Source organism: Lactuca sativa, chromosome 1 (genome assembly GCF_002870075.4).
Source record: "Lactuca sativa cultivar Salinas chromosome 1, Lsat_Salinas_v11, whole genome shotgun sequence".
Lineage (NCBI taxonomy): Eukaryota > Viridiplantae > Streptophyta > Magnoliopsida > Asterales > Asteraceae > Lactuca > Lactuca sativa.
Window position 1 is genome coordinate 139,214,535 of NC_056623.2, and position 22,631 is coordinate 139,237,165.

Sequence of the window (22,631 nt, forward strand, 5' to 3'; positions counted from 1 at the left end):
AAGGTCGAGTTAGGGGGATCGGGGATCCCAGGATTTGTAACGCCAGAGTGGCAGAGTTGAGGGGGCAGTATTAGATAGCCTAAGTTTCTTCGGAAGTCGTTGGGAGCGACTAGGAGTTTGTGTTGGGGCTAGCGACCGGTGGGAGCCAGTAATCCAGATATTGATAGATCAGTAGGGACCAGGGTGGTCTCGGTTCATCCGGAAGGCAGATAAGGGACAGCAGAGATTTTCAGTCAGTGGCAGTGATGGTAAGCAGTCTATGGTGGAATTCAGTTAGTTGATCGAGGGGTGCTCAGCACTAAGTTATAGTAGTAAGAAGTGTCCAGCGGACACTGGCGGTAAAGACCCGTACAGGAAGTAGCGGGGGGGGGGGGGGGGGGGGGGGGGGGGGGGTAATGGAGTTGGTGAAGGATAGGACCTTCACAATGACAAAGGAAGTAGGTGGTTATGGAACGTTGCCTTGGAAAGGCAAGAAATCGCACAGGGAAAGAAATGGGTAAACCCCTAGGGTGTTCAGCATAAGTACTTGGGGAGTATCAGAAGATTTGTCAGTTGAGTAAGTTGTGTTCCCAGAATGTTCAGGGTTAGGGATGACCCAAGATTTTTATTCGCAAGGATTAATGATAGTCAAAATGGTCATGCGAAAGTCCAAAAGAGGTAGCCAGCGGGTGTTAGGTTTCCCAGACAGAGTGTTGGGGGCAGATCATAGGTCAGTTGGCCATAGCAAACTTCGAGGACAAAGTTTAGTTTAAGTGGGGGAGAGTTGTAACACTTAAAAATCCGAAAGGCCAAGAAAGGAAAGAAAACCTTAAGTCAAAGGGTCAACTCGTCGAGTCCAGGGAGGAACTCGACGAGTCAGAGCGGGATCCGGGGGATCGATTAAGTAACCGACTCGGCGAGTCGGCAAAGAGGACTCGGCGAGTCCAGTCTGAAGAAGGAAACCCTAAATTTGGGACTTGGTGCCCTATTTAAACATCTCATTCTCTTCCCTAGGGTTCCTTTATAGTCTCTCTCACCCAGAATACCAAACCCTAGCCACCATATCCATTTTTGAGCAAGATCTAGCCTTGGTGAAGTGATTGGAAGCTTGGAAGAGAAAGAGGTTCATAGTGGTGCAAGAGGAAGCCTTGGATACACAGTTGGTGTGGCTTTTCAGATCCCTTGAGGTAATAAGCTGACCGTGTTGCATTTAGATCTATCTTATGGTTGAGATTTGGGCATTTTTGGGTATGGAGGAGGTTATTTCGAGTTTGGAGTAGATCTGAGGTTGCTACCTCAGATCTAGGCTATTAAGGATCCCGAAAGCCATAAAGTTTATGCCAATAAGTTGTTGGTGAAGCCCCTTGGTCACAAAACCTAGCCCTAGAGTGTTTTAAGCCCATATCTCTTTGGTTTCACATAAACTTTGCAACTTTATGTGAGGAATAGACTTGGGAAAGGTGGATCTATGAGTTGGAGCCCCTGCATGGCGAGTCAAGTCACGAAACCCCAAACCCTTCGAGTTAAGACTCGGGTCAGTGAGTTGAGTGGGAACTCAGTGAGTTGGACAGGACAGGACTCGAAAATCGATAGACTCTGCGAGTCGAGTCGCGAATGAAAGAATTCTTAGCGTATGAACTCGACGAGTCAATAGGCAGACTCAGCGAGTAGGGTTGACCTGGAAGGTTGACTTTGACCAAGACTTTGACTTTGACCAGAGTGGAATTAGTTGACTATCGGAGGACAGTTAGACTAAGTGTTATATTGATATTGGTAGCTCGGGGAGCTAGTGGAGCAGCAGTTTAGAGAGAGTTGTTAGTCAGCGGCCAGAGGGATTTCCAGCAAGTTCAGCAGTACCAGGTGATTTTCCCTTTGTGTTGATGGGTCTAAGGCCACAATGCCGGCCCATGTAGTTATGAGTAGGAAGACACGGGGGTTAGCCCTAGGCACTGTATGCTAGTATGATATCTGGGACCAAGGTCCATTGATAGCGGGCGAGTGCCCATGAATGGTTTGCATGATAGAGTATACTTGTTGTCTGTTTGATACTTGTATGAGCTTGGTAGGGAGGTGAGTACGGGCGAGGTCCCGTATCTCACCAACAGCAGAGTGTGGACGGGGTTCCATATCTCATTAGTAGCAGAGTAGGGACGAGGCCCAAGTTAGGAAAAGAGTGAGTGTGGGTCGGGCCCGTATCTCACCACCAGTAGGAGCATGGAAGGGGTTCCATGACTCAACAGTAGCAGGACAGGGGCGAGGCCCAAGATATGTGAGGCCTTAGAACAAGATACAGTAGTATTGTTTAGCTTATGTGTTGTGATATGTTATGTGTTAGTAGACATTAGCGGGCGAGGCCCAGTGATAGGCGAGGCCTAAGCGAAACAGATCTGTATCTGAGCGAGGCTCGAAGCCAGGCGGGGCCTGTTGTAGCGGGCGAGGCCCGAGGTAGAGGGTGTGGCCCAGTACTCTCGGTTTGCGATCTTGTGTTTGGTATGTGGTAGGTTGGGGAACTTACTAAGCTTTGTGCTTACGGTTTTCAGTTTTGGTTTCAGGTACTTCCGGTAGCGGAGGGAAGAGCTCGGGGTGATCGCATGGCACACACCATAGATTAGACAGCCTGGGAATGTTTTGCTCTGATAATGAAAATATGTTTTGGAAATGATACTTGGAATTCATGTTATGACTTATGATATGTTTTTATGAATATGGCTTTGGTAATGATTTAAAGAAAATTTTTGGTACGGATTTTTGGGATGTTAAAATGACACAATCAATTAAAACGATTAAGTGATAGGATGAAAGATGAATTGTTGAAGTGAGGTCGTTTGCAAAGCTGCAACTGCAACAAAATTGGTTTTGGTTTCGGTTTGGGTTCCATAATAACCCTACTTTTTATTTAATATTTATTTTTAATATATACCCAACTCCTTCATGGCTTTTCCCTACTTCTGTCTCTCAGCGACTAACTAACACCACAACAAATGACGAATGACAATGGCATAATCAATTAAGCCAATTAAGTTATGGGATGGAAGATGAATTGTTGAAGTGAGGTGGTTTGCAAAACTGCAACTGCAACATCTCCATCTCTTTCGATTTATCTCGACAAACAAATCACAGGTGCATCTCTATACAATACACACATTTTCATTTTTTATTTCAGCTTTGTGTTTAAATCGACACTTTACATTTCTTTTTGAAGTTTAGGGTTCAAATATGTTTCTAATTTTCAGCTTAATCTTAGCTTCTGTTAGCCATACTAATAGACATTAATTTCAGTACTTAGAAGTAGAATGATTAAATTATCGATAAAAAGAAAGGCAAATGCTCGAATGTTCATGCTTCTGTTTTTGAAACCGTTAGATTATTGTTTTTATATTTTGGTTTTGGGTTTTGATTGGTTTGCTCTTGGTATTGGGTTGATGAGTTCCATTTTTTTAACTAAAAGTCTAAAGTTAGCCAAACATTTTTTAATTTATTGGTTTTTTTTTTTAAAATCAATAAGTTATTAAGGTTGCGTTTAGTTACAGAAAAACAATTTTCATTTTTCATTTTTTGTTTTCCGTTTTCATTTTTCATTGAAAAATTTAGAAAACGCGTTTAGTTAAACTTATGCGGTGACGATAGCGGGTTGGTGGTGGTGGTGATGCCAGGCGATGGTGGTGGCAGCGGCAATTGTGTCAGTGGTGGTGATGGTGGTGGCAGTAGTGGTGGTGGTGCTAGTGATGGGTTAGTGGTGGTGGTGATGGTGATGGTGATGGTAGGTCGGTGATTGTGGTGGTGGTGTTGGGTGGGTGGGGGTGCGAGTGTGTGTTTGTGTGTGTGTATGTGTGTGTTTGTGAGGGTAGGTGTGGATTTGTGTGGGTGTGGGTGTGTGTGTCTGTGAGGGTGGGGGTGGGGGTAGGTGTGGGTTTATATGTGTGTGGGTGTGTGTGTCTGTGAGGGTGGGGGTGGGGGTAGGTGTGGGTTTGTGTGTGTGTATGTGCGTGTGTTTGTAGGGGTGTGGGTGGGTATGTGTGTGAGTGTATTTGTGCGTGTATGGGTGCACTGGTGGGTATGTGTTTGTGTGTGTGGGTGGGTGGGTGGGTGTATGTGTGTGTGTGTGTTTGTGGGTGAGTGTGTGTATGGGTATGTATGTGTGTGTGTGTGTTTGTGGGTGAGTGTGGGTGTGGGTGTGGGTATGTATGTGTGTGTGTGTTTGTGGGTTGGTGTGTGTGTGCGTACGGGTGGGTGGGGGTGTTAAGGTGGTGGTAGGTAGAGGTGGATGGGGTGGGAGTGGGTATGTGTTTATATTTTAGAAATTTTTTTGGAATTAGAAAAATGTGGAAAACAATGATTATCAGTTTTCAAAAAATTTCCAACCTCTTTGTAATTTTAGAAAACGGAAAATTTTTATTTTCCGTGAAAAATTTAGAAAAATAGACGAACTAAACGCGTTTTCAAAATTCTCATTTTTCTTGAAATTTTTTTTCGAAAAACGGTCCATTTTTCCGCAACTAAACGCACCCTAAGCCATTTCAAAAAAAACACTAAACAACCATATTTCTCAAATAAAAAAAAATATTTTTTACTTTTATTTATTTTTTATTGGATTTATTGGCCGCCATTAACCCACGTTTTAACGTCAAAAAAGCTTATGAGAATTGAGAAGCCGCAACCAACTCATGTGGCGGACATCAATCGGAAACCGCCATTCGCCAAATAAAACTTGAACACGAAATCAATGGCCAATTCATCCCCAATGTTCCTCCTAAGAACCTCTTTCTTTCACGCTTTCACAATCACCACTACCAAACCCTTCTCTAATTCCATCATTTCCCCTTTCAAACCCCACCAATTTCACATCAAATCAACCAAGGTTAGTACATTTCATCACTTCCCCAATCTCCTGCCATCAAAACATTCCAATTTCACATTCTTACGAAACTCTTTGAATATCGTAAAATTCTGCTAATTAATGTATGCGATTGATGTTTTCAGATGGAAAGAAGTGAAATTACAGCGGAAATAGAAGTGGGTAAGAGCGGAAAGAAGAAGATATTCGTATCGGGAGCCACCGGAAAAACTGGGAAGAGAATCGTCGAGCAATTACTTGCAAAGGGTTTTGCCGTGAAGGCCGGTGTGCGTGATGCCGAGAAGGCTAAAACAATCTTTCCAAATCTCAATCAAGATCTTCAAATCGTAAGTAACATCAAATTGTTTATCCCAAATGAGCCAAATTGAACACATTTTTTCTAAGTTCAGGTGAAAGCAGATGTCACAGAAGGTTCAGAGAAGTTAGCGGAAGCCATTGGAGATGATTCAGATGCTGTCGTATGTGCTACTGGCTTTCAGTATTCATGGGACTTGTTGGCTCCATGGAAGGTCAGTTCTTTGTCAATGGTGTTCCCAATATATTAGGGTTTATTTAGCTTCTTTCTGTTGCATTTCATTCTATCAATATTTAATTGTTAGGTTTGTTGGTTGAGTTGGATTTGTAATTAGTTAAAGTTAGTTGAATTTGAATTTTTAAATGTTAGGGTTTGGTAATCTGAAGACTTTTAGCTTTAGTTAAAGTTTGTTGGAAATTGAATTGGTAGTTTCCTATTTGTCTCTAGTTAATAATTATTAAATATTTTAATCAGATAATTATTATATTGTAAATTTCTTGGTTGAATTAATTATTTATTTATACAATCAAAGTACATTGCTATGATGGTTTTTCAGGTTGATTATTATGGGACAGTGAACCTAGTTGAAGCATGTCGGAAGCTCGGTGTGACTAAATTTGTGCTTGTGAGTTCAATATTGGTCAACGGTGCTGCAATGGGTCAATTGCTTAATCCAGCTTATGTATTCCTAAATGCATTTGGGCTTGTTTTGGTAGCCAAACTTCAAGCTGAGCAATACATACGAAAATCCGGTATCAATTACACGATCATAAGACCAGGAGGCTTAAAAAATGACCCGCCAAATGGCAACGTTGTCATGGAACCAGAGGTTATTTACGTCTTTTGCACATCCTATCTCTTTCTTGAAAATTCGGTTATTTATAAACGACTCGATTCGAAAAGATTTCTAAGGCTATTTTTAAATGAAGAGGATGAGGGGGACATTTTTGTCTTTCGCATAGACGAGAGATCAAGAACAAGTCCCTCTCCCATTTTTTTGGTAGGATAAAAAAAAATACAAATTTTGTCTTAATGACATCAGTCTCTATCTTCGGTACTAGACCAGTGCATGTCAAATGCAGTGGAAATATGATTGTCCTGTCTTATACTTAACAAACGGGGCCTACGGCCCCGTTTGTTATGTAGTACAAGACATGACAGAATAGGTTGTACTGTATTTGACATGTCCTCGACCGGAGAGCAGAGACTGATGTCATTAAGACAAAAATTGTATTTTTTTTATCCTGCCAAAAAATGGGAGAGAGACTTGTTCTTGATCTCTCGTCTATGCGAAAGACAAAACTGTCCCCATCCTCATCATAAAAGATAGCCCTAGAAAATAGGGTTGAACATGTGAATCAAACGTACGGTTTTTGACTTTAGGAAAAACAAACAGTCGGATTTTTTAGTTTCTAGTCTTATTTTTATTTATTTATTTGGTTTTCATCAAACATGCTACTAAATTTTAATTAAAAAAGAAGTAATGTAGTAAAAATAATACATGACAATGTAACCGCATACTAGTTATTTTAATTTTCTATGAAACCTTTAATTGAATTTATGTCAAATGTGCATGCTAAATTTGAGTATTTTGACCTAACAAGTGAAAGTCTGTGTAGGATACGCTATCTGAAGGATCGATATCTAGAGACCAGGTAGCTGAAGTTGCGGTTGAGGCATTGCTTCAACCGCAATCTTCTTACAAAGTCGTGGAGATAGTTGCTCGAACTGAAGCTCCTAAAAAGTCGTTTGAGGAACTTTTCAGTTCCATTAAAGAGCGATAATTTATTTATCGTACTATAATATATTTTGTATGTTATTCTATACGGTCATTTGTACCTAACTCATAATTCGGTAAAAATGGGCTTTCATGTCATTTCCTAAAAAAGATTGTTTTTTTTCTTTAGACTATTTAGGACAACTAGTCTATGTGCATACATATATATGGGGTGGTCATGTATACATGACATGACAGCATATGACAAAGATAAAATATAACAGACGATCTTGTATTGTTGTTTGTTTGGTGTATATTAAAACACACATTAGATTGGGACTCGATTATAACATAACAAAGTACTACATAATTATGCAAAATAGATATAGAAGTTATAAGACCTATTTATGTAACACTTCAATAATTAAAACGAAATAAATTTTTGTCAAATTGCAAAATGTAGAAAGCAATTGTCAAATTTGAAGGCAGCAACACAACATTCGTTTTCAAGTGTTTAAATGGGCTCCTGTAAAGAGAAACGATTTTCTTTGAAGGGTGTTTAAATCAAAGGGAAATGTAGTTTTTTCTCCTATTAGATGATGATATGATATTGGAGCAAAACTGAGAGATGGTGAATCTACCCTCTACCCTTCTTAATAAAAGAGTAAATCTTCCTCCTCCATTAGCCACGTGTCATCAAATCGCCACGTGTCACTGTATTTAAATGATGACAACTGTCGGCTTAACAGAGGTCTTGCTCCATTTGTTTTACAATTCAAAATTTAAATTTAAATATGGTATTACAATTACGTAAAAGCTGTCCAGCTAATAATCCGACATTTAATAAGGAAATTTACATTCGTATATACATATTCCAGCAATCAATTCTGTAATTAAAGTGATAATGATATTATCTCTTAATATTATCTAGATTTGGGACGATTTTCTTATACTTAATATACAAATATATACCTGCAATACGAATTGAAAAACACGGTTCGTCGTTATCTTCGGCCTTCTCCTTCTTCCTCTTTGAACTCTCGGCTTTGGCTTCAACTTCAAAACCTCAGGTATGTTTTTTTATCTATATTTCTTCATTCATGTTTCTTCTTCCATCTGTTTCTATCATCTGTTTCTATCTTCTTCCATCTGTTTCTATCATCAGTTTATTAGTATATGTATTAGTCCTGTATTATTTTCTGTACATCTAGAAATCGGTTCTCTTTCATGCATTATGTTTTGTTTTTTTGCACTCTATTTTTCGATTGTCAATCACAACTTCACATCCCATTGCTTTAAAATAAAATACACTACACGCAATTTTACAATATACTTTTTGGCTAGGAGAATGTAACAAAATAATTAAAGAGGAAAGCAAACAGTGGCTTAATTATAGATAATAATTGATTGTATTATCAAGTAAGAGATGAACTATACAAAAGTGGACTATGGAGGATGTATAATACATCCTCTGATAACATATTAGACTTCAATTTGTCAATCCATCCTAGTCTGAGATTTTGTGCATTGGCAATCTACTTGTAGCCTTTGAACTAAAAATATCATTTTTGATGTCTACTGTTGTGATCAACCTGCCATGAGTTCATAATTGGATAGATTTTTCAAGGTATAATATCCTAATAAGAAAAAAAAAGTTATAATGCTAGAAATGGATATGTTTTCCAAAGTGCAATGTTGTAATAGAAAGAAATGAATTTTGATGCTAAAATAGTCAAATAAATGAAAGTATATTGGTATGTTTATGTGTATCACGCTTTGGTTTATTTTCTTTTTAGTCAGAAGAGTATTTTAAAATTTTGCCTAACAACTATTAATATTTATCTTAATTATTTTATACATTTAATTATTGATATTAGAATAGAATAACACTGGTCAAAAATAAATCTCTTTTTTTTTGTCATTTTCTCGTAATGGGAAATAACCTGAAATTAATATATTTAACTTAATGACAGTCCATGTAGCATTTTTGGAAGTGGGTGTGAGTTTTAGCAAGGGGCATTTTGGGAACAAAATTTAAAATCCACATATTCTTCACAGGATAATATTATGGAACTTAATTTTTGTTAAAAAAATGGAGTTGTGAGGCATAAAAGATACAAATCTCACTTCCAAAAGTGAATGATGGGCATTTTGTCAATAAATAAAAGTTAAACTGGAATCCAAAGAATAGTTGTTTTCAAGCATATTTTATTGAAATTCCCATTTTATGAATACTTTTTGAGTCATAAGAACACAAATCTCACTTTTAAAGTAAACCAGGGTCATTTTCGTCACAAAATCAAAGTTAAATCGGTATCCAAAGAATGGTTGTTTCTATAAATTTCACAAGTATATTATCAATATCTCTCATGGTTATTCGTACGAATAACAATCTGCATTTAACCTGTACCAGTTCTAATTCTTTGAGGACTAATAATGAATCGGCATACACGTCATTTCTAATCTTATGGAACTGTAAAGTTTCATTTTATTTTAGTATAAAAGCTTAAACTTTACACCTTGATTTGGTTAACTCCTTTCCTTATATGAATTTGTACTAAAATACCCTAATTTTTAGCAATTTCGAAATTCAAAAATTAAACTTATACTTGCTAAAAGTTTTGAAACTACCTCGTGCTTTATTTCACAACCAGCCTTCCACGATCACTGATCTTGCTGTCTCCATTCGTCGTTTCAAAGTTCTTGATTTTTGGTCGTCTCCCAAGTCCCAACTCCTCACCTCCGTTCACATCCATACGACGTCGTTAGCCCGTCATCAGAACCTACTTAATAACACCATACGACGTGTGTTTCGCTTCTCCTGCATTTCATTCACTATTCCGTAAAACTTTCTCCCCTCTTTAGGTGTAGCTTCATTTCTTTGTGCTTACTTGGTTATGTGTAGAAGCAATTAAATAGTTGTAGGTAGTGTGTAAACGATAACTCTTTACCTATTTTCGAACTAGACATAAATCTGTATCTGAGAAATGTAGATGCAGCAAATGTGGCTTCTGGTGCCGGAATTGGGAATTTTGTGTAAGTTGATAACTAGGGCTTCTAATTTGTTTCAATAATATGCGATTTATGTTACTGAACAGGTACAGGGGGTGGGACATAGGAGTCGTGGGTCTTATAATGGGATTTCTATTACTTTAATTTTTTTACTTAATAGAAACATCACTTTTATGTATTTCAATCAGACAATAAAATCTGATTTTTTACCAACAAAAACAATATATTAAAATTAAAAAATTGTATACTTATATTTATTGTATTCATCAGATTTTATAAATACTATTTTTTAAATATAGGTATTTGAAAAAATATATATTTTTTAATCATGTGCACTATGATATTGATATATGTATTTGCATGTACTTATTGTAATTCATCATATTAAATAATTATGTTATACAGATTCATAAAATAGTTCATTTACTGCACAATTTTTTCACACTTTTGAGAACAGTAATTATTTCATATACTTTTTGTTAAATATTTCAACCAAGTTTTAAATTTCTTTGCCGTTATATATTTTTACAATATTAACTACATTTATACTTATTTGTAGCCAATATCATCACTCATCGTCAAGATATAAACTCTTCAAATAAAGTCACATCTGTTTCTTCTCACAAGGAACACATTAACTCTGAAAACTTTCCTCGATATAATTCTTCAAACTTTCAATCTCCTGCAAATATAAATTGTAGGACTTCACTATCCAATATATCAAATGGTATATATAACTTTTTTTGTTATTATACATACAATATTCTTTTCCATTACAATAATTATATGAATCATAAGTTATAATTTTTTTTTCAGCTTTTTTTTATCAATCAACATAATGGTCGAACACCGTTATCAAATCACAGACAATACTCTGCATTTTGTAATCCAATGCAATCTCCGGAAAATATAAATTGTAGGACTCCACTATCAAATATATCAAATGGTATGCATAACTCTTTTGTAATTGTACATTCAATATTATTATCCATTACAATAATTATATAAATCATAAGTTATAATTTTTTTTCCAGCTTTTTTTAGCAGTCAGCATAATGGTCGAACATCGTTATCAAATAACAGACAATACTCTGCATTTTGTAATCCCATGCAATCTCTGCAAATATCAATTGTAGGACTCCACTATCCAATATATCAAATGGTATGCATAACTCTTTTGTTATTATACATATAATATTCTTTTTTATTACAATAATTATATGAATCATAATATCAGTCAATATGTTGTTCAACCCACACATATAGGTATGCAAAAAAAATCATCACAAATAGTATGACAATTCTTACATGACTTATATTGCTAAGAAACATTGATCAAAAAAATGGCTTATGTAATGGCACTAGACTACAGGTGATCTCTTTGGGCAAACGTGTTATTGAAGCAGTTATCATATCTGGAAGTAATATTGGGAATCGGACCTTTATTCCAAGAATGTACTTAACACCATCTGAAAAAAAAAATCTCATTCAAATTCCAAAAAAGACAGTTTCCATTAGCCGTTTGTTTTGCAATGACAATCAACAAGAGTCAAGGACAGTCTTTATCTAAGGTTGGTTTGTTTCTCAAAGATCCGGTTTTTACACATGGCCAATTATATGTTGCTTTATCTAGAGTTAAAAGTAGAGAAAGATTAAAATTGTTAATTTTAGATAAGGATGGTAGACCTACAAAAAACTTCTAATGTTGTGTATAAAGAAGTTTTTATAAATTTGTAAGTAGTTTCTAGAATATTATTTCTTATAACGTCTTTTTTTTTTTTATTATTTTTAATAAAACTTTATTGTTAATTTTTAGTTGTAATTTTGTATTTTTTTTCATATTTTTTTTATTTCAAATACTTAATTTTCTTCTTTGCCATATATCAATTATAATTTATTCCACTCGTGCTTGTTTTATTTTTATAATTTATTTAACATTTCATTATACAAAATCAATTTTTTATTAATTAAAAGCTAATAAATGACTAATATATATTGAAAAATAATTTTACATATTTATTTGAATCAACAATTATAATTTTACATAAATAAAAACATAAATCTCTTAATTAATACTCTATTTAAAATAATTCATTAATAATTATAAGTTTTTACTATAAAAATTCAATTATTTTGCCAAACCGTGGTTTCCACGGGCTATAACCTAGTTCGGTTATAAACACGTGTCCCTGCGTTTTCTCTTTATTAGTTGGTGTGACGCTATGGCTAATTAAAAAAGGAAAAAAAATCTTTTCGGAATTATGATGATTTTGCTTCTGGTTGATTTGAGTCTTTTTCACATGTTCCATTTTGTCTCAATCACACCATGAAGCCCACACAGTTTTCATTTATGATACTTACATTATATTCCTTCCGTCTCAAAATTATTGTCCACAAACAAAAAAAATACACAGATTAAGAAAACATTAATTATCACTAACTTTATACAATAACATGAAACTTTTGTGATTACTTTGTATTTAATATTTCATTAAATGATTAGTTGGTTAACTATTAATGATGAAATATTTTGATAAAAATATTATTTATTTTTAGAAGTGAACTATTATTTTAGTACAAATCAAAAAGTAAAAATCGACCATAATTTTGAGATGGAGAAAGTTTGACTATTTTTCTAATGTATGGATGCTAATTTACTATTTTTATATTGGTGTTGTTCTTATAGTTTATTAAAATCCATGTTGTTTTTAGTGTAAATTATATTATTGCAACTTTTATTAATGGCACCTCATTGGTTTGGTGTCTAGTCGCTATTCTAATAAAAGAATAAGTTTATTATTTTTTTGTCATGTGTCATTGTATTAGGTCCCCTAATTAATGTCATGTTATTTGTCAAGATTTTCCATTTCAAATTTTAAAATTTTTATTTTAATTACATTAAATTAATAACATTAAAATAAACATTAAAACAACATTAATAAAAGTTATAAAGTCTCGTATTTATTTAAATAAACGATTATAATTTTATATAACTAAAAAATATCTTTTAATTAACAATTTAATTAAAATAATTCATTAATAATTTTGATTTTTTTACTATGAAAATCTAACTAGTTTTATAACAGTGGTTCCACGAGTTATAAACTAGTGCTTTAATATATGTAAAAATAAAGAGTGAATTGAATGGTATTACCTTTTATTTAATACATACAGGTTAATTGGTTAATCGTGTGTTTTGAATCAATATTTAATAGCTATTTAAATGTTTGTTTTGAGTTTCTATAATCAATAGTTTAATACTTAATGGTTAAAATGGTTGTTCATTATTTGATGTGAGGAATATATAAAATGAAAGAAAATTTTGAAAATCGGGTTGACTCATGACTCGTTCACCCCATTCACTTCACACTCACTAGATCAACTAAAAACTGGATTTTAAAACATGTGTTTGATTGGAATTGAAGACCTTTATTGTTTTTTGCTCAGAGTTCTTCCCCTTATATGTTCTTTGAGCATTCATGTGTTGGATTGGTGTTGTTTTCTTCTCATAGTTATCTATTCTTTGTATTGGTGTCCAGATTCCCAGTGGCTTTTTAATTTTTTAATTTGTTGTTTATCTTTCTAAAAATAGATTTAAAACAAAAATTATTTAAAAGACAAAATCTTCAAACAGTCAAAAAGCCAAAGAAATTCAAAATATTTAAACATCAATGTTATAATTTGGTAACAATTTTTTTTCTATAAAACATCATTGTCTTTAAAATGTATTATCATAAGTTACGTAAATGAAACAATGTGTTACAAAAAAAAAACAAAACAAAAAAAAAACATTATTATTTTAATGATATTTTATGAACAAAAATAAACAGTTCGATATTTTTACGATATTGATTTAATTAATAACAAATGGTTTGTTGGTAACTTGTGATTCGTTTTTGGCCTAGTGTCCACTCTCATCCTACATGCCTAGAATCCCACTCATGTTGTGGACTCCAAAATTAGTCATTTAAGCATATACAAACTATCACAAAATGGCCGTCTGTGCATATATGGATTCCAAATTTGGTAGTTTTCTTCTCATAGTTGTCCATACCCATTCAGATTCTTTAACTCTTGGCTTCTTGACCCGAGCTTCTGCAATATAATCATAGACGGCTGGTGCATAAACCCAAATGACTCTAGGTTATCCCTTTTCCCACTATCCTTAGTAGCAAACAAGCTTAAACATTTGAAGGAAGTAATCAAAACTTAGAGAAAAAAAATACATCAATGCCTCAAATAGAGTTGAGATCCAAGAACTCTCAAAGAAGATTGATGAAATTGACATCATTGCTGAATCAGAGTTAATCAATGAAGCCACATTGGCGGTCAGGAGAGATGCACAACAAAAAATTATGATTATTAAATCTTCTCGCCTGCTTGATCTCAAATAAAAATCAAGGTCAAAATGGGATCTTGAGGGTGAAGAAAACATGGGATTCTTTCACGGATCAATCAACAAGAATATGAGATCTCAACGTATAAATGGGATAAAAATCAATGGCCTATGGGTGACGGACCCAGAAAAATAAAACACGAAGCAGTGAAATTCTTTTCTTCTAAGTTCACAGAGCAGAATAAAACAAGACCGGTTTTCCTCAGTAACAAATTTCGTAGATTGTCAATCTTTGAAAGCGAAAACCTTGAAGCTCCTATCTCCTACGATGAAGTGAAAAATGCAATTTTTTACTGTGGTTCAGTGTCACAACTAGGAATTTTGATGCCTTGTAAACATTGAATAATGATAACAAATGTGAACCAACAATGTGAAAGCATGTAGGATGCTTATTCAATAACAACAGAATTTCAATCAAACACTTCATACAAGCACTGCAAATAGTCAACAAAGAATTGGAAACCCTAGAAATCCCGGTTTAAGTCCATTCTGGACTAGGATTTCCTTATTGGGCCCAATGGGCCAATAAGCTTCCAATTTGACTATCTTGGGCTTAGAACTCTTAAATGGGCTCTAATTGGACCCACTTCCATATATTTTAAATATTTTGGGCCATATTGGGCCTAGAATGAAATAAAAACCTAAATGAACCTTATTGGGCCATAATTAACCTAATTAGCCCTAATAGGCCATAAAAATCATTTCTTGATTTACTTTGGGCCAAAAGCTATCTAATTGAACCATAATGTGGGCTTAAGCACACAAGGCCCAATTTTCTTTCTTCCTTTCACCTTCTCTCGGACCAACTACACTAAATGGAGAGGAAGAGTTGACTTTTAAGGTTGCCACCTCATTAATACACCACATACTTCCATGCATGGACCAACATGCATCTAAGATAGTAACCTAAACTCTTTCTCTTCTTCTTCTTGATTCTCGGCCGAGAGGAGACACCCACACACACTCACAAAATTCATTCCAACTCTTTCCAAATTCTCTCAAGAACACTTGCACTCATTCTTCAAAATTTCGAGATTTAGAGCTTTTCAAGGAGTTTCTTCCACAAAAATCATCATTCAAGATAAGTTGGTGCTTAAATCTATGATCTAACTCACTTCTTTTCATCAAAAATCACCTCTTAATCCATTCAAATTCATGATCTTGCATCTTAGAACCCACTAAGTTCGAGATCCATCCAAGGAACTTGCTAGGGCCGAAAATAGCACCAAACTTCTCCAAATCTTCTATAAAACCGAAACCACAACTCAAGGTGAGCTTCATACCCCTTTCTTTTCGGTTTTTATGAGTTTTATGGGGGAGAATACAAGAAAATATGTAGATCTATGTGTATGTGTATGCTATGTGTGATTTGATGCATGTATGTGTGTGATTTCATGTGTTTTGTGATGAATATGTTACCAAAAAGGGGTGTAAACCCGAGATCTATGACATGAGAAAGGAAAAAAACATAATCTAAGCTATTTTACACTAAACAAGTCAAGAATAATAGCTTATAAGGTCATGATGAACATATTCTAACACAAAACCCATTTTTGGGCTTAAATTGTCAAAAATACAAAACTTGGGATACAAATCGACAAGTCACGGTTTCTTGAAGGTCAAAAGGGTCAAAACAGTTTCTATAATCATTTTTCTGAACATTAGAATTTTCAAGGGACTTAAAATGTAAATTTTTAGCTTAATGGGCTAATTTTGGGCTTTTCGGCCCAATAAGCCTCAAAATGCGAAAAATGATAAATTTTAGGGGCTGAAATGAAACTTTCTATAAAACAGGGGGTAATTAGCATGACAAAATCATTTTATGAGTCAAAAATGCTTTTCACTATCAAAAAGGACCAAAAATGTAAAGTTTTTAGATTTTGGGCCAAAACTGTAAAAGTTGTGAAAAAAGGGGCTCTAACCGAGAAACACTATTCTGGAAGGGATGAAGCTGTCAACAAAATAAATTTTGGGTTAAAATTGTGTTTTCATCAAATAAATAATACAAAAGTATCAAGAAAAGGTTTTAAGGACTAAAAATGAAATTCTTTTATATAAAAGGACCAAAAGTGTTATTTTTATAAAAGAAGGGTAGTGAAAAGGTCAAATTCCACTTTTAAACAAATTAATTCACTGATACAAAATACAAGATCCACGACTACTGACGAAACGGAAAACAAATACACTCTCAACAACAAATATCGTTACAAACGAAGTGATTCGGTCTCGAATCAATACAAAACAACAAGCGTTAAACCAAACCATCTAAATAATACGCGATAACTACGATGAGCAAACTTACAAACATTGGGCTTGGAAGTTTCAAATCATGCTTGTTGGGCCTTGCTAGCCCATTAACATGATCTTTGGGCCCAAAGGGAATATGCTTACGTGCTATTGGGCCTCCTATGACCCGATTTCATGTAAAAGGACTTTCAATGGCTCTAATGTGTTATTGGGCCCTAGTGGCCCATTAGTATTGCTAGTGAGGTCAAGAAATCAAATGCGAGTTGGGCCAACGTGCCTTTCGCATTCCCGACAGCCTAAATAACTCACGGAATATAACGGGACTTCGTACTCCCTTTTTCCTCATTTGTTAGGCTTACGAGTAATCAAGGTAAACAGATTCAGGACGTTAATCAAAAGTAATCATGGTTGTTGGATTAAGTGAGTAGTAACGAGCGACGCCTTTAAGGATCGTTCGAAACCTGTAGTTATAAACTAGTCATTTTCAAATGCATGATTATAATGACTCACAAACCTTAATTAATCCAAAGCCACCCGAGTAATCAAAAATCATTCGTCGTGACGGTATAACAAATTGAGAATTCACTGTGTTTTATGTAATGGGAAAACAACGGTTTTTCCTGGGAAGTTCAACATTTTCACTTGCGCGATCATTACAGAAGTTCAACAATTATACATGTTTTGAAAATCAACAAGCATATATTTATAGATCTTCACACTTTTTTAGAACATTGATCTTTTCAGAAAATATCGGATTTTCTGGGTTCTACAAACTACACCAAATCATTTTATCACAACATTGCTTATGAACTCACCAACATTTCATATGTTGACGTTTTTCAAAATTAACTTGTATTCTCAGGTAACAGGTAAAACGAAGAATAAGTACCAAGTAATGTCTGGATATTATGCTTATGATATCTATCAGACAGTTTATGTTATGAAATTGTAATGTTTGAAACAATGTACTGGATGTAAACAATATCAGTTGTATTATTTCAATGCATGGTGATGGTTTATGTTATGATTCATGTATATTCATTGTGATGGTATTCAATTTAAGTCACAAGAGCCCTCGGACGTTTCCACCGTCTGGTTCGGGGGTGTGACATTCAGAGAAGGCCCCGGGCCCCGATGGGATGTCATTCTTACTTATAAAGAAGCATTGGGACACTGTTGGTGATGACTTCTACCAGGTAATCTGTCACAACTAGCATTTTAGCTAGGAAATTCTATTCATGTGTAACCATTCAACCATTGTAAAACATACACTCAAAGTAAATATCACTCAGTGCTCATTTAAATTCACCTTTCATGTTCAGCAAAGAACCTGAAAACCCTAGGAATCCCTATTTAAGTCTATTTTGGGCTAGGATTTCCTTATTGGGCCTAATGGACCAATAAGTATTCAATTCAACTATTTTGGGCTTAGGACCCTTAAATGGGCTCTAATTGGACCCACTTCCATAAATCTATAACATTTTGGACCATTTGGGCCTAGAATGATTAATTCTAACCCTAATGGGCCTTATTTAGCCATAACCACTCCAATAAACCCTAATGGACCTAAAACCCATCCCTTTATCTTATGTTGGGCCGTAAGTGATTCCAAGGGCCCAATGGGGTGGAAATTTTATGATTAGGTTCCAAAAATCTTAATTAAAGTTTAATTGGCTCAAACTATTACATTCCTATCTTCTTGGCCGAAACTCTCAGCCCAACACCATTTAACAAAAAAAAAAAGATGAAATAGGGGGTGGGGGGACTTTGGAGGTGCCACCTCCATATTATTCACCATGTAACAAGGCATGGTTTCTCATACTTCCATGCAACTCATCCCTTCTCTCTCTTTTTCTTCCCATCGCCCAAAGATAAACACACACACACACACACACACTCCATTTGCAAATTTCTCTCAAACATTCACAAGAACACTCCTTCCTTTCCTCTCTAATTTTCGAGATCTTGAGCATCTTCAATAAGGTTTTCACCACCAAAAATCATCATTCTTGGTAAGTCTTTACATATCCAAGTTATATAACTTCTTTCTCATGTTAGATCACTCCTTCTAAACAAGCTTTTGGTGCTCATACTCCTAGAAAACTTCTTAAGCTCGAAATCTACATCAAGGTGTTGCCAGGACCAAAAATCTCTTCATCTCTTCTTCAAAAATCGAAACATCAAAGAAAAGGTGAGTTCATACCCCCCTTATTTTCGGTTTTTACATTATTTTTAGGGGGGAATGCAAGTAAAATGTGTAGATCTATGTGTTATATGCATGTCTTGTGTGATTTCTTAGTTTATTTTGTAAAAATATGTTAGATCTTATAAAACCACGACTTATTAAGTAACATTGAGTTAAGATCCATGAACTAAGACACCTTATACATCATATTATCAAGTTAAAAGTGGCATATGTATAAGATAAAAATTTAAGGCAAAAACTTGTTAAGGGTCAAAATTGTCAAGAAAGCAAAAGATAAGGGTAAAAAGCATATATGTTTTTAAAAGGATCAAACAGGTTCTACTTGTATAAAAATGGATTTTTATGATAAACATGCCTTCCAAATGGGCAAAAATGTAAATTTTAGCTTAATAGGCCAAACATTTGGGCCTCACGGTTTTGGGCCTAAAATTGCAAAAAAGGGAAAGTTTTGGGACTAAAAAAGTTATTTGAGCAAAATTTGAGTCATAAATGTAAATATACCAAATTTAGGGGTGAAAATAACATTTATTTCCAAATTGGACCAAAAATGTAAATTTTATTAAAATTGGGCCGAAAGTGTAATTTTTTACAAACAAGGGGCTGAAAATGCACTTTTCTGTAAAACTGGGCCTTAAATATCAAAATATATATTTTTGGACTAAAACCGTGAATTTCTAGACATTATGGACAAAATTACAAATTTTTACAAATTATGGACTAAAGTGTCATTTTTACAAAACTTGGGGCCTTAATTGAAAATTTGAGGCTTTTGACCAAAAATGTTGTCTTATGAAAAAGGAGACCTTTTATAATAAATTTGGTAAACCACGAGCTAAAATAAACAACGAAACAATAACGAACGGACGAAATACATCGATAATAGTTTTATTAGGCCTAATATTCACATTACGTGGCCAATGGGCCTTAAGGGCCCATTCAAGTGTATATTGAGCCCAATATTTTTCCATGACCTGTTTATTGGGCCTTGCGACCCATTTACATGTTAATTTGGGCCTGAGTTATGGGTCACATGTTTGTTGGGCCTTTGTGGTCCATTTACATGCCTATTGGGCCCAAATTACCCACTTACATGTTATTGGGCCTTTGTGATCCATTTACATGATAATTGGGCTTGGACTGAAATTCACATGCTTAGTAGATCGTAACTAGACCCTTACACAACTATTGAACTTCGTATACTTATATATGTACATTTGGGTTTGATAACATACCACATACACGTAAACATTAAACATAGTACGAAAGGTTACGAATCTAGTGAGACGTGTCGATTGGCACCTTGAGTGTACAATCGTAGCTTGTAGTTATAATCAGAGTCTCCTGGAGGGAGAACGAGAGTTTGTGTATAGATCTATATGGGGTGACCCCCTACGCCTTAGTTGTTCGCTACAGCTAGACTAGGCCAGTCTAGGGCGACAAAACCTTGAGCAAATACCAGCATTTGGAAAAATGCCAAGACAGGCAACCTACTCATTATAATCTATGGTTATAACGGCTCATATTGAGATTCAATACCAAATTTAACATTTTGAAGATTAACCCTTCGATTGTGTCAATACAAAATAACTTATTTAACGATACAAGAACCTCGACATTATTATAAATCAGAAAATATCAAATTTTCTGGGGAAGTATTCATATACAATTATCACTTCCTTACAATACAAGAAATCTAAACTACATCCATATATATGTTACAACTATGAAATTCACACATGCATTTATACTTGATTTTCACATCGTTTTCAGACATTTTACAGAAAATATCGGATTTTCTGGGTTTTTACGAAAGATACAAAGACTTTTACTCAAACATACTTATGAACTCACAAATATTATATATGTTGACCGTTTTCAAAATAACTTGTATTCTCAAGTAATCGTTAAGCAGGAAGATTTTCAAGTATGTATAGATTTATTTTGTGTAACATCACTCATCGTACAATTAATACTTTGAATTTTCGTAATTTATAATAATGTACTTGATGTGAATAATGATGGTTGCTATATGTAATGTTGATGGTGAATGTGTTATGTTTCATGTATATTCATTGTGATGATAATTCAATTGTTAGTCACACGAGCCCCCGAACGTTTCCGCCGTCTGGTTCAGGGGTGTGACACAATCAAACACTTTGAAGCCTCTGGTATAATTAACCCTGGTTGTACCTCCTCGTTCATCACACTGGTGCCGAAAACCCCTAATCCAAACACCTTCGTTGACTTTCGCCCTATTAGCTTAATTAGTTGTTTGTATAAATCAATAGCCAAGATACTTGCTGAAAGATTAAAGCTGGTAATCAATACTGTCATCAGGCCAGTTCAAACCGCCTTCATCAAAAACAGATCCATCTTGGATGGCCCTCTTATTGTGAACGAGGTAATCTCATGGCTCAAAAAAAAGTAAACAAAAAGCATTTATATTCAAAGTGGACTTCGAGAAGGCCTTTGATAGCCTTAATTGGGGATATCTCGATTCAATTATGAGCCAAATGGCCTTTGGCCACAAATGGTGCTTGTGGATTAAAGGTTGTTTGTATTCGGCCAAAGCATCAGTGTTAATTAACAATTCCCCAATAGTTGAATTCTCCATGGAGAAACGACTCAAACAGGGAGATCCCCTCTCCCCGTTTCTATTCATCATCACTGCCGAAGGTTTAAACATAGCCATGGAAGAAAGGTCTCAAAAAAAATATCTTTTCAGGCATTAGACTCCCAAATAATGGTCCAACTGTATCACATCTACAGTATGCCGACAATGTGATTTTCCTTGGTCCTTGGTCAATTGGCAATGCCAGAAACTTGATAAGAATTCTTAGATGCTTTGAACTCTCTTCAGGTTTAATGGTAAACATGTCTAAAAGCAAATTCTTTAGAATTTCTGCCCAAAACACAGAAATAGAACTTGTTAGAAATTGTTGTTGTTCGATCGGACAAATTCCATTCAATTACCTAGGGCTGCCGGTGGGTGCTTCTATGTCCAGGGCTGTACATTAGAATCTGATAATTGACAAGTTCCGCTCCAAACTATCAAAATGGAAAGCAACGAATCTATCATTTGGCGGGTGTTTCATCCTATGCAAATCTGTCTTGGGACATTCCTCTTCTCACTATACAAAGCTCCTGCATGTGTCATAAAAAACCTAGAGAAAATTAGAATGCGGTTCTTTTGGGGTGGTCACTTAGAAAAAAGAAAAATGGCATGGATTGCTTGGGACAAAGTGCTTTCGGACGTTGAACATGGAGGACTCGGTATAGACAACCTAAAAGCTCAAAATCAAGCTCTACTAGCAAAATGGTGGTGGATTTAGAACATCGAACAATTGTACATGGCTGGAAGTAATTATATCCATATATGGTTCAGATAGGGGATTTACAAATGCTGCAAGAGCAGTTAGACGTGGAAACTGTTGGGGTAATATTGCAAACCTCCCAAAAATGCTAGCTAAGGATGATCTCCAATTCCGTAACTTTTTTTAAATTGATCAACATGGATCTGGTGAATGGTAATGGACTATTGATCCTTCTAAAAAGTTCTCAGTAGCCTCATACCGCCATTACATCGATAAAAAAACTTTGCCCAAGTCGCCCTCATCTTGGGAATGGAACATACTTTGCATTGAGTACCGGGGAAATTGAATATCTTGGCATGGAGAATCTGTCACGACAGGCTTCCCACACTCGTAAATCTGGTCAAGTATGGGTTAGGCTCTGATTCAAATTGCAAACTTTGCATTGAGGCCCCGGAAGAAGAAAAACACTTATTCTTTGAGTGTCGAATAGCATGTCATGTTTTGTCCCAATTATGCAGTTGACCGAAAGTTCTGCCGTCAAACCCTCCATCCCTTGAAGATTTTTGTAACCACAAGATTACCTCATTGTATTTAAAATCATTTGTTGAAG

General features: G+C 35.1%; 1 protein-coding gene across 1 annotated transcript; it reads left to right on the plus strand.

Annotated features, from left to right (window-relative positions):
• Window positions 1-4,609: 4,609 nt before the first annotated feature.
• LOC111907305 (uncharacterized protein At2g34460, chloroplastic) lies at window positions 4,610-6,932 on the plus strand. Its single transcript, XM_023903078.3, has 5 exons — window positions 4,610-4,837; window positions 4,960-5,160; window positions 5,224-5,343; window positions 5,686-5,958; window positions 6,749-6,932. Exons 1-5 carry the CDS (start codon window positions 4,703-4,705, stop codon window positions 6,911-6,913), a joined length of 894 nt encoding a protein of 297 aa, XP_023758846.1. The 5' UTR covers window positions 4,610-4,702; the 3' UTR covers window positions 6,914-6,932.
• Window positions 6,933-22,631: the final 15,699 nt, after the last annotated feature.